General features: G+C 48.7%; 1 protein-coding gene across 2 annotated transcripts in view; it reads right to left on the bottom strand.

Annotated features, from left to right (window-relative positions):
* CLUH (clustered mitochondria homolog) overlaps positions 1 to 12,392 on the bottom strand; it is a 77,842-nt gene that overhangs the window by 49,634 nt on the left and 15,816 nt on the right. Inside the window, exon 1 of one of the 2 annotated variants that reach the window (XM_081843437.1) lies at positions 1,261 to 2,077. The exons of the other annotated variant lie outside the window; for it this stretch is intronic. Within the exon in view, the coding sequence (XP_081699563.1) occupies positions 1,261 to 2,062 (802 nt within the window). The 5' untranslated portion in view covers positions 2,063 to 2,077. Of the gene's footprint in view, positions 1 to 1,260; positions 2,078 to 12,392 lie in introns of those variants that run through there. 2 annotated transcript variants of the gene reach the window in all.

Genomic DNA, 12,392 nt, shown 5'->3' with positions numbered 1-12,392 from the left:
GTTAAGTTGACGTGCACATGGCTGGTCCAAGGTCCCCCAGCGAGCAGTCAGACCCCAGTCTCCCCGAGTCCTAGTCCAAAACTAGCCACGCTGCATAATCGTTGCAGCACCCAAACACACATGCTCCAGGCTTCAATGGAAAGGGTTGCAAAATGAGTGAACAAACATGGCGTCCTGCTCTGATGCCTGGACCCACTGGGCCTTTGGGGCCTGACCGGCAGAAGCTGCCCAGTGCCTCCCCCCAGCCGAGTTACCTGTTGTCCTTTTAACAGGCGGTGCCAGGGTTCAAACTCTAATCCTCTCCATGCTCAAGAAACCATGTTCTCTATTCACAAAGGGACTAGGGCATAGGGGAAAGAGGAATAATAAGTGTGTTGTTGCCATCATTTCCGGCACTTCAAGTCTAAAACTGGACCAGATGGCTTTTTTTTTTTTTTTTTTTTTTTGCAGTGGGGTGGAGTCTAATGCAAAACTACCTGGGTTTTGCAATGGCTATGTCAAGAGCAACTCCACTCTGAGTCCAGAGAGGAATAATGTGGTCAGGAGCAGCCTTTGAGTTCTGTCGGAAATCATTCCCGCATTTCTCCCTGGCCTTCCATGTCAACTTCCTCTTCCTTCACATGTATCTGCTTTAAAATTGCAAGCAGAGCCTTGTGTCCAAAACCGGTTTCAAGTCCAGATCGTGATTATCAGGTTTCATGATTTCTGACCTGGCAATATATTGCGAATCACGATGTGTGTGTGTGTGTGTGTGTGCGCGCTTTGCAAAAATCACAATGTGGGGGAAACCGTGAAGCCAGCCAATGCCTCTACATAGCTCTATCCTTATTTCACACACTGTGACGTATCAGTATACAGTTGAACGTTGGTTCTCGAAGGTTTTGGCTCCTGAACACCGAAACCCTGGAAGTGTTTCGATTTCTGAACGTTTTTTGGATGCCAAACATCTGACGCGGTTTCTGCTTGAGTGCAGGAAGCTCCTGCAGCCAATCGGAAGCCACGCCTTGGATTAAGTCAGAGAATAAAGGTTCCACTGTATTGCGATGCTTAGCTGCTGAAAGATCACAAAGTGGAAAACCCACTATCGCCCAGCTCTAGCCTCACTTGATGCTACATACAGACTAGGCCCCAGTCAGGGCAAACAGAATATATACCCCAAGGCGGGTAGTAGAAACCGCCCCAAGACAAATGCCCTTTTACTCCTCCTTTGGTTGTATCGTGGACCAGCTTCCCCTTCAGGTGCAAGGGCAAACTCTCTACCTGTGTCCCTTTTAGCATCCACAACTCCTTCCACGCTTTCAACTTCCTGTAGCTCATACGAAGAAGCCTGGAGGACAACCAAGCTCTTCTCTCCTGATGGACGAAGCGCAGGCTTCTCCGACGGCGCGCTGCCCCTTAAGGGTCCACCAGAATCGAAGGCAGCAGAAGAGACTTGGCGACTGCAAGCTGCCAAGCCAGTATCAGCTGGCGTGGGCCCCAGAGCCACGTTCTGGCTCGCCGCCACGGTTCCTTGGCACCGGTGCAGCCTAGAAGCTGGTGTCCCGTGCCTGGCATTTGCTCCACTGCCCAGACTGCCTTCCAGCTGGTTTGATTGAAAGCTTACACCTCCAGGAACCTCGTGGGCCTTGGAAGCTCGACCAAGCGGCCAAGAATAGTTTGGAGGCCGCGATGATTCTCGCTCAAGGTCGGCAGGGAGGGCATGCACCAGACAAGATCTCGGTGCATGCTGCAGCAAGCCAGGAGCCACGAGTGTCGGGCACCTGACGCAAGCCTTGGTGGGCTCTTCCACTCTCTTCCCCTCGATTAAGCCGCTGGGCGGCTCTGCCCCACTCTGCAGGTATTCGTGCGACACGCTGCTCATGACGATATCCGGGTACGGTGCAGAGCCCTCGGAAGCTCTGGAGACGACCAGCATGGCTTGGATTTTCCGGGCATCCTCTAGAGCCACGGCAGGTGGCACAGGCAAGAGGGGCGATCTCTCGTCCGATGAGCCCTCCACACGGACCTGGAAGATGAGGTTGGCGATGCAGCGGCAGCAGCTGGCAAAGAGGCCGTTCCCCATGGTCCCCTGCCAGGGAGTACGTGTTAAAAACCAGTCACATCCAAAGGCAACGGCGCAATCTATGGGCAGAGCAATGCTCTCCGGAAATTCACGGTCTGGATAGCAAAATGCTTTCCAAAGGGGCACATCCTCTTTTCCCAGAAGGTGGACCAAGGTAGTTTTTAATCAGGGAGAACACATGCAGAGCACCTTGGTGAATCGCTGCTTTAGTCATGGGTGGTTTCTCTTTGGGAAAAAAAATATAACGTCACCAATATCTGACAGGCTGCATGTCCGCGGTCAAAATTCTCCGGGAGTTCCCGCCAGCGACCTTCATTTTCTGGAAAACCAGACGCCAACCGTGCGTTGCCAGGGAAGACTGCAATCAAGGCGCGATGGGTTTTCTTCCGTGTTCTCCTGGAGAACAAAGTTCCAGCAGAGAGTGCTTCTTTTCCACCCTCAACTCTGCAAGAAGACTGAAAGCAGGAGGACAGCGTTGGCTCCGAAGCCAAGTTATAAATAGAGCCCAGAGCCCGGGCTCCGTACCAACGCAACCTGGGACTGCGGCTAAAGGGTTTTGCCCTTGTCAAGCATACAAACAAATGGGGTTGGGGCTGAATAGCAGAGCCAAGGCCGGTTACTATGGCACGTTGAGACTTCCACACAGATATCCATACTAAATAGAGAGCAACAGAAGAACAATTATGGGGCAGAAAGTAGGTCTGGGGCCCAGTTCTCATTGAGGTAGCAAAAAAATATATCTGGGTCTGGACTGGAGAAATAAGGCAGCGCTTTCCAGGCCATTCTGAATCCATCACATGCAGCTCTGTTTGCGTTTCGCTGCGTATCGTCCTCCGCCCAAACAGATATTGTCTTGCTGTCTGAGGGGGCAAAAATACGCAAGTTCCATTGCCATTACATTACATATTCCACACTCTACTCATCTCTCTTCTGAACACGGCAGGAATAAGCAAGCACCAGCAGTTTCTAGACCAGTTTCTGTTTTTGTTGGCATTCTCCAACATCCCTAGTCTGGAATCCTCAATGCTTCAGGCAGCACGTTAAGGAATCACACTGCGGTGGGTTGGACTAGATGACCCTGGGGTTCCCTTCCAACTCAACAATTCTGTGATTCTACGATTCACGTGATTTCATGCTCTCTCCCCCCCCCCCCAATATTACAAGTAATAATAATTCTCTGCACAGGGAAAGGTACCCCGAAGCCTTTCCTGGACACAGCAAAAATGCAAGAGCGTGGCTGGATCAAAACCCAAGAGTCCACCCAAGAGGGGAGGAACTATAGATCAGTGAGTAAAATCTGCAGGGAGGGCTGGGAGAGACCTTGTGTTGGAAACCCTGGAAAGATGTTAGCAGTCACTGTAGACAATACTAAGCTAGAATTTATTTATTTATTACATTTATATACCACCTTTAGCTCCCAAGGACGCGGGTGGCACTGTTGTCTAAACCACAGAGCCTAGGACTTGCCGATCAGAAGGTTGGCGGTTCAAATCCCTGCGACGGGGTGAGCTCCCGTTGCTCGGTCCCAGCTCCTGCCAACCTAGCAGTTCGAGAGCACGTCAAAGTGCAAGTAGATAAATAGGTACCACTCCAGCGGGAAGGTAAACGGCGTTTCCGTGCGCTGCTCCGGTTTCTCCAGAAGCGGCTTAGTCATGCTGGCCACGTGACCCGGAAGCTGTATGCCGGCTCCCTCGGCCAATAAAGCGAGATGAGCACCGCCGCAACCCCAGAGTCGGCCATGACTGGACCTAATGGTCAGGGGTGCCTTTACCTTTTATCTCCCAAGGAGCTCAAGGTGGTATACGTGGTTCTCCTCCCCCCATTTCATCCTCACAACAACCCTGTGAGGTAGGTTAGGCTAAGAGAAGGTGACTGACTCCAAGGTCACTGACTGACTCCAGGTCCTAGTCTAACACTCTAATCGTAACACCACACTGGTACAGATGGAGCAATGGTCTGACTCGGTACATATAACACACACACTTTTCTGACTTGGCATAGTTCAGCTTCACGTGTTCCTAGTTGGCATTAGCAATTACAAACACGAAAATGGGATGTAACAGCTATTCTGGATCAGTCAACACAGAGAAAAAGTACAGCCATCCCCCCCCCCAATTGAAATGGGATCTCAAAGTATTGGTTTTAAATTTTATTTTAAGGTACTTAATTACTGCTTAATCACAAGCATTTCTATGCACCGCACAGAGGACAAAACAAACATTCATCATAAAACTGAACTTAAACCCGGACACTACCTTAAAATGCCTGTGGAAATATGAGCATTTGTTGTGTGTCTGAAGTTCAGCAGGGAGGGTGCCTGTCTTCTAATACAAACTGGTGGCGGAGAGTTCCACAGGTCTAGGCCCACAACACTGAATGCATGCAATGCCTTCTAGGCATTACAAGCCATGCAGCAGAGCTGTGGGGGAACCACAGGACACCCCCCAAAAGTGATCAGGCAGGGGAGAGAAGGGATCGGGAGATCCTTAAGATACACGGGACCTAGATTGCTGTCGGCCTTGTAAATTAAGACAAGGCATTGAACCCGGCCTGGTAACATATAGGCAGCCCGGATCTGCCATGTTCATTAGCTTTAATAGGTATACAGTGGTACCTCGGGTTACATACGCTTCAGGTTACAGATGCTTCAGGTTACAGACTCCACTAACCCATAATAGTACCTCAGGTTAAGAACTTTGCTTCAGGATGAGAACAGAAATCGTGCGGCAGCAGGAGACCCTATTAGCTAAAGTGGTACCTCAGGTTAAGAACAGTTTCAGGTTAAGAACGGACCTCCAGAACTAATTAAGTTCTTAACCCGAGGTACCACTGTACTCTGTCGCCGGTCAACATTGGAGGCAACCCCACATTCCCAGGACTGACAAGTAAGAGATTAGCAGGAGCCAGAAACTCTTAAAAACTTGGGAGAGTTGAGCGGGGAATACTTTACTACTTCTTCAAAAGGGGAGTATAGAGAAAGAGAAAGAAAAAAAGAGAGTTAACTGGGAATTGGTTTAGTCTGACAAGCCTTCGGCTCATCTACGCTGGCATTTCTTGGCAAGAAGTTTGGTTCTCATGCTCCGTAGAACAATGGGGGCTTTGCAGTCTTCCTAGGAAAGGTTTCTTAACGGGCATTATCTGGGCCTCAGCAGGGAAGAAAGGTCCATGTTGGCACCCCTGCCAGCGGCCTTTAGAGACGTCGGAGAACGCTGACGAAAAAGGGAGCGGAAATGGCCAATACTTATTTGTCCAGAACAGAAAACAACCCAGCAAACACAGGTGGGACTCCATGTTGCCGCTGTTGTGTTCAGTCAGTCAGCAAATGGTACACAATCAATTACACCCCCTTTGAACCAAAATCAGTGGGGTGGAATGATGCAATCTTCACCATTAATTACGCTGAGTTACGTAATCCCGCCGCAGCGGACAGAAGGATGAGCAACAGGGTTTTGGGCAGAAGGTGATCTGCAGGGGAACAGAAACAGCACCACATGTGGCAAATACAGAAAAAGATGCCTTCTTACATACCCAGGAACCATGCATTCAGTTCATGAGCATACTGGGAAAGTCTACGAAACACTTGCCCCTTAAGAACAATAAACATTGTTGAGTTCTGGCTGCTCATGCGGTAAGCATGGTGGAGAGCAGGGCAGAAGACATGGGGGTAATCCTAGGTTCAAACCCTGAAACCCTGTTGTGGACAATCCTGAGCTACGTATTTGTTTAATAAAGTTTATACACTGTTTGATTGGTCACCCCACCAAAAACCCCCCACCTCAAAGTGATTTAGAGAAAGATAAAACAATTAAATTAAGAGATTTACAACCCTACTTTAAAGCATACAAAAGTTGGAATACTACAACAGATTAAAAGGACCTCAGCTTTCTAAAGCACCTGGGTAGGCATTTCTAAGCAGGAATGTTCTCAGCAGGCACTGAAAGGAGGCAAGGATCTGAAAGCACTGAAAGGAGGCAAGGCTCAATCTCAAGAGGCAAGGAGTTCCAAAGGGAAAGCGCTGCCATGCTAAACAGTCTGGTTCTTACAACTGAGGAAGGGGCATCATGCTTCACCTGTGGTGGTGCCAATTCTGTCGATCAAAGCGGTCTAGTGGGCCCATGAAGGGTAAGGCAATCTCGTAAGTGAACTATAATAATCAGGTATAAGTAGGGCAAACTATACTATGCTAACTAATCTATACTAGGGAGTGGGTGGCGCTGGTCTAAACCACTGAGCCTCTTGGGCTTGCCGATCAGAAGGTCGGCGGTTCGAATCCCAGCAGCAGGATGAGCTCCCGTTGCTATGTCCCAGCTCCTGCCAACCTAGCAGTTCAAAAGCACGGCAGTGCAAGTAGATAAATAGGTACCGCTGTGGTGAGCAGGTAAACAGCATTTCCATGCGCCCTGGCTTTCATCACAGTGTTCTGTTGCGCCAGAAGCGGTTTAGTCATGCTGGCCACATGACCCGGAAAGCTGTCTGTGGACAAACGCAGCTCCCTCTGCCTGAAAGCAAGATGAGTGCCGCAACCCCATAGTCACCTTTGACTGGACGACCGTCCAGGGGTCCTTTACCTTTTTATTATTATTAACTATACTGACCAGTTTCCTATTATACCCTGAGCACTGACATGGAATTTAATATTGATTTCACATGGGTAGCATGTAGCTGGGCCCTACAAGGTATGGCTACTAAACTTCTCGGCAAACTACCACTGGCAGTCAGGGTGCCACAAACTATGGCCAGGTGCAGACTGGTCTCAGTGGTCCATCTTTCCCAAGCACTTACTGAATACACACCCCTTCGATTTAAGACCTAATGCTTTTTGCTGAGCGGGCTGATTTGAGAGCCCGGGCTCATTCCACAGCACTCGAGAAGCAGAAAAACCAGTGTTACTGGTCACCCCAGATGGCTCGTGAGACTGGTCAGGGTGGGGGATGGAGAAGAGAAAACAGAAGTCACCTCCTGTAACTGGATCTCTCTCTCTCTCTCTCTCTCTTCTGGGCTGGTCAAAGGCAGCCTCCTTCCTTGCAAGGTAATCAGTGCAATTTTGCGTTACGCAATTTTCAAAAAACATGTAGTTGCACATTCCGGTGACTTAAAAGGATCTCCGCGCATACATGTATGGGTAAGGGTGGTTCCCACGGAGATATACCAGGCCGCTGAAGAATTAAGCCAGCCATTCAACGCCAAATTATTAAAACATGAGGGTTGAACTAATCATACGTCCAAATGTGAGCAGGGCAGCAACCGCACCCCCAGTCCTGCAGCAAAACCACCCTACCTCCTGGAACAAGAGCAATTCAGAAAGTATAGTCGCTCCCCCCGCGCTCTGCACGGTGCACAACAAAGCCCCACCTACATCCCATGATGCAAAATTAGCTCTGCCCACTTTTGAGTCACGAAGAGAGGGGCTTATAGGACCACACCAGCCAGTCCTGACCCAAATCCCTGACTCCCCTTCCCTGGAAAGCGTGGTTTTGCAAAGAAGTGTCTGTAGCAGGAGTCAGCAAACTTTTTCGGCAGGGGGCCGGTCCATTGTCCCTCAGAACCTGTGGGGGGCCAGACTATATTTTGAAAAAAACATATGAATGAATTCCTATGCCCCACAAATAACCCAGAGATGCATTTTAAATAAAAGGACATATTCTACTCATGTAAAAACATGCTGATTCCCGGACCGTCCGCAGGCTGGATTTAGAAGGTGATTGGGCCGGATCCGGCCCCCAGGCCTTAGTTTGCTTACCCATGGTCTGTAGGGGAAGAATTCTCACCACCTCACTAACACTATGGTTCCAATTTTTTAAAAAAAAATTTTGGGGAAGGTGCAATGGCCATGCCCCAAGAGAAATGTTAAATTTGCTGTGTAGATTTCAGGGCACCAGTGTTAGAAGTAACCCAGGCGCCCAGGCGCGTTTGGCAACTGGCGTGGGTCTAATTGCAACCACGCGGGAGATCTCTGGAAATGCCAGGTTGGCGCCTGGGGAAAACCAACTTAGAGAAGGCTCTGAAATATTTTCCTTGAAGCTTAAATTTTGTTTTATTCCGGATTATTTTAACTGATGTTTCAATGTGGTGCAAACCACTTTGAGATTTATTTTTTAAATATAAAAAAGAAATGGAATCATCATCATCATCATCATCATCCCACTGCAAAAAAGACATTCCATTGTGGCAGTAGCACCTTAGGTTTAAAATGCAATTTGGTGATTATATTATATACCTGAGTTTCTAAGGTTGCTTCTGACGGAAGATTCAGATGTAGTTCCAAAAACCCGGAGAGCACATTGTTGGCAAGCTCAGTGGCACATGAAAAACCAGGTGCGCTACACCTGCGTATCCAGCACTACACCAGTTTGTCCATGTTTTCCTTATATGTTTAAGCACCAGGCTTTCTGGGTTTGGTCCCATAAAAGAGGCGCAGAGACCTTTTGCCCTTCCAGATGTTGCAGCTGCAACTTCCATCCACCGTTCTGGCTAGCCAACATGGCCCACAAGGCACCAGTGATGAGAGTTTTCTAAGAAATTCCAGGATGGAAAGTTTCCCATCTGAGGATTCACTTACTAGATGAGTCAAAAGTACACAGGGAGACTTATTACACGCTTCGTAAGAAAAAGGATCCCCAATATGCACAAGTATCGCACAACTTCCTTCACAATGTCTCCCCCCCCCATAATTTTTTATTATTTTCCTTTAAACAACATTTCCAACATTACAGTAACAAACACAAAACAACCTTTTGCTCTGCCAAGCTTACGACTTCCTTTCTTGCCTTCAACAGGTATCCCATATCACATCATCGCGCAATTTAAATTTTACTATATATCCACATTGTAGAATTTATTCCAACCCTGCTAGTGTCTTCAAATTTTTACAATTATCATTCAAATATGCAATAAATTTACTCCAGTCTCTTTGGAATTTCTGATCGCCCTGGTCTCAGATCCTGCAAGTCAGTTTGGCTAACTCTGCAAAATCCATCATCTTCGCCTGCGACTCCGCAATAGTAGGTATTTCTTGTAACTTCCATTTTTGGGTCAGCAAAGTCCTCTCTGCGACTGTGGCATACATAAATAGTCTTTGATCCACCTTTGCAATCTCATTTCCCATCAAACCTAGCAAAAATGCTTCTGGTTTTTTGGGAAAGGTATATCTAAACATCGTCTTTAGTTCATTATAGATCATCTCCCAAAATGTTTTTATTTTAACACAAGTCCACCGCATATGATAAAAATCACCGTCTGAATCTTTACATTTCCACCTTCACAATGTTTTTTAAGGGGGAAAGGAACGGGAAACAAAAGCTGCCGAATTTTTCATTCGCGCATTCCTATGGAGCCTTGCAGCATTTTGAGAAATAAGAAGCATCGTGGCGCACTGGTCAAAATGACGGATAAGGATTGGAGTGATCCACCAGGGACTACTTACGCTCTTGGTAAGGGAAGGCACACTCCCCACTGCCATAGCAGTCTGCCAACCAAAACACCCACTAGCCAAACCAGATACGTCAAGCAGGCAAATGCGGACAGGAGAATGTTGACATAGAGGTTATGTACTTCCCAAACACCTTTGAGAGAAGGAGACACGCTCTAGCAACAGCTCCCGCCAATGTAGACACAGAAACGCTCTGGCAAATTTTGGCAAACTCCCCTTGCAGGCAGCCTTGGCACACAAGAACCGGTTTTTAAACAAGTTGAGGCAGAAATAGATGAGAGAGAGAGAGAGAGAGAGAGAGAGATCTCTGAACCACGGCACTACCATCGCCAAACCCCGGAATGGATGGAAGCCCACAGAAGCCATTTTTTCAGCCTTAGGAGGAATTCGCACCTTGTTCCACCCTATGGGGAGAGCCTCACAGAGAGAACCCAACACAGAGAAATAAAGTGTGTTAAGCATACTGGTTTTGAGAGGGTGGGAAGAAGGAAGCAACCGTGAGTGGGAGATGCCTTTATATTCTATGCACACAGTCTCTCTAACACAGTGGTTCTCCAGATGTTGTTGGACTACAATTCCCATCATCCCTGAGCTCTGGCCTTGCTAGCTTAGGGTGATGGGAGTTGTAGTTCAACAACATCAGAGTAATGGCAGACATGTGCTGGATGGTTTCCTGGGGTCTGGCGCCTGCCTTGAGGAGCTTACAGTCTCAAGCAACAGAGAAGCAGCAACTCCGATGTGGGGGAAACTTTGAACCTGCCCTACCATCAGCTCCAGCAAGCAAAGCCAATGGCCACAGATGAAGGGAGTCGCAGTTCGGAGACAGTGTTAGAAATTTGTTGGGCACCAGGCACGTTTTGCCCCTGGCACACGTCTAATTGTGACCACATGGAGATTTCTGGGTGTCAGGCTGGCGACTGACATCTCCATCAAGCCAGTTTAGAAGCCTCTACCTTAGTCCAGCATTAATAACCATTTCTACTTCCACTGTGCGAGTTTCTCTTTGTTGCATACTGGGGACAAGCGAATTGCAAATGCGAGCTACAGTCAAGCAATGTACTCGAGATCACGGAAACAGAATTGTGGCATTGGAAGGGATCCCGACGGGCTTCGAGCCCAAACCCCTAGCAAATCGACACTCTGCTATGGCGACTAACCTGGGCTTAACGTGCCATTTGGCTTATATATACACAAAGGGACTGCCTCCCTTCAGATGCCACTGGCTGCAGAAATAAGACAGTGCATATCCATCATCTTAAAAAAATGCATCAAAAATGCTTTGTAAGTCAGAGCTATTCTTCTCCATACAGACCCTTCCGGTTCATCCCAGGAGATCTGGAGTGAATTACACATTTCAACTCAAACAGCACTCCAAGCCCACCACTTATTAATAACTAACTGTAAGCTCCTTGTGGGCAGAGACCTGCCTTCTTATACTCTGCAAAAACCACCATGCACACCGAAGGCACCATATATACAGATTATTCCTCACGCAAAAATCACTACTGCCCTCCTTGAGATGACGACCTGAATAGCTCAGCCAGTACAGAAGGAGACTCTTAATCTCAGGGTTGTGGGTTCAAGCCCGACATTGGGCAAAAGATTCCTGAATTGCAGGGGGCTGGACTAGATGACCCTCGTGGTCCCTTCCAACTCAACGATTCTATGAGCAAACAACCAAAGGAATGTTAGGAAGCTGCCCTATCCAAAGACAAGCCATGGCTCTGTCTAGCTCAACACCATTTACACTGTCTGGAAGACTTTCAGAGGTCAGTGCAAGCCTAGAGACCCCTGGCGGATTGAACACAGGATCTTTTGCATGCAAGTCGGACCACCTACCCTATGGTCCTTCCTTGCAAAAACCCGTTTGCAAGAGGCTCCTGTTGCTACCTTAAGCCTGCTATGCGAGAGAAGGAAAAGGGTGCCTGCCTCTTTAAAAATATTGCAGGAATGTGCGAGCAGCTACAGAACTGCCAATTGCAGCCACGTGCATGCGTGGAGGGGGGGAGGCCATTTCAGACTGGGAAGGGGAGGGGCGGGAATCCCCTTTCCAACCAACGCTGAAGGACAACTGGATTCCCCGGGACTCTTCTGCTTCCTAAGCCTCAGATGAGGCTTCTATCAAACCACGTGCATGCACACACCACGTTAAAAGGGGTATAGTTAATTTTGGACTCCCTCTTGAAGAGGGGAGGCGGCAGGAATCAGGGGGTGTGGGGGTGTTGCTTTCCCACCCCCTCAATGAAAGGGGGGGGGAGAGGATACCTTAAAGGATCCTGTGATCTTAAACAAAGAGAGGAGGGGTAGAGGGGAGGAAGGCCCTCCCACTCTGCTCCGATTGGCTGGGCGAAGCCTGTACCCCTTTGAAGGTCACCTTGAAGGAGGTGGCGGAAGCTGGGGGGGGGGGGACAGAAGGAGACAGAGGAACCAGCTGCAGAGGGCACAGAAGTAGTCCTGGCAGGGCAAATTTGGGATTCAGACTCTCCATGTTATGCCCCCTCCCCACTGAAAAACAAAACCCTGGCACATGAAATCTCAAAGTCACCCCTTCCAAAAATTTATCTACAATCCTCCTGCTTTCCTTTCCTCCCTCCCCCGCCCTCCAATTTCCCAGCCCCCTCCTCAGATTAGAACTCTGCAAACAGCAGAGGGAGCTGCCAGGGACCAGAGTGAGGCCACTAAGCCCAGCACTGTCCACTCTGGCTGGCAGCAGCTCTCCAGGTTTCCAGGGGCAGGGAGACTCTAGGCCCTGACGAGAGTGATGCTGCCAGGAATTGAACCCACGACCTTCTGCGCCTGAGAAGAGGATGCTCCACCTAGTGAACTACACTCCAAGCGAGTGCCCTCCGTATGCATGTGTGCTACAACTCCCAGATGCACCTCGCGGCTTATGGGAGTTGT

Source organism: Podarcis erhardii (assembly GCF_964252035.2).
Source record: "Podarcis erhardii genome assembly, chromosome: 16".
NCBI classification, from domain to species: Eukaryota; Metazoa; Chordata; class Lepidosauria; order Squamata; family Lacertidae; genus Podarcis; species Podarcis erhardii.
This window is presented reverse-complemented; position numbering and strand designations above follow the sequence as displayed.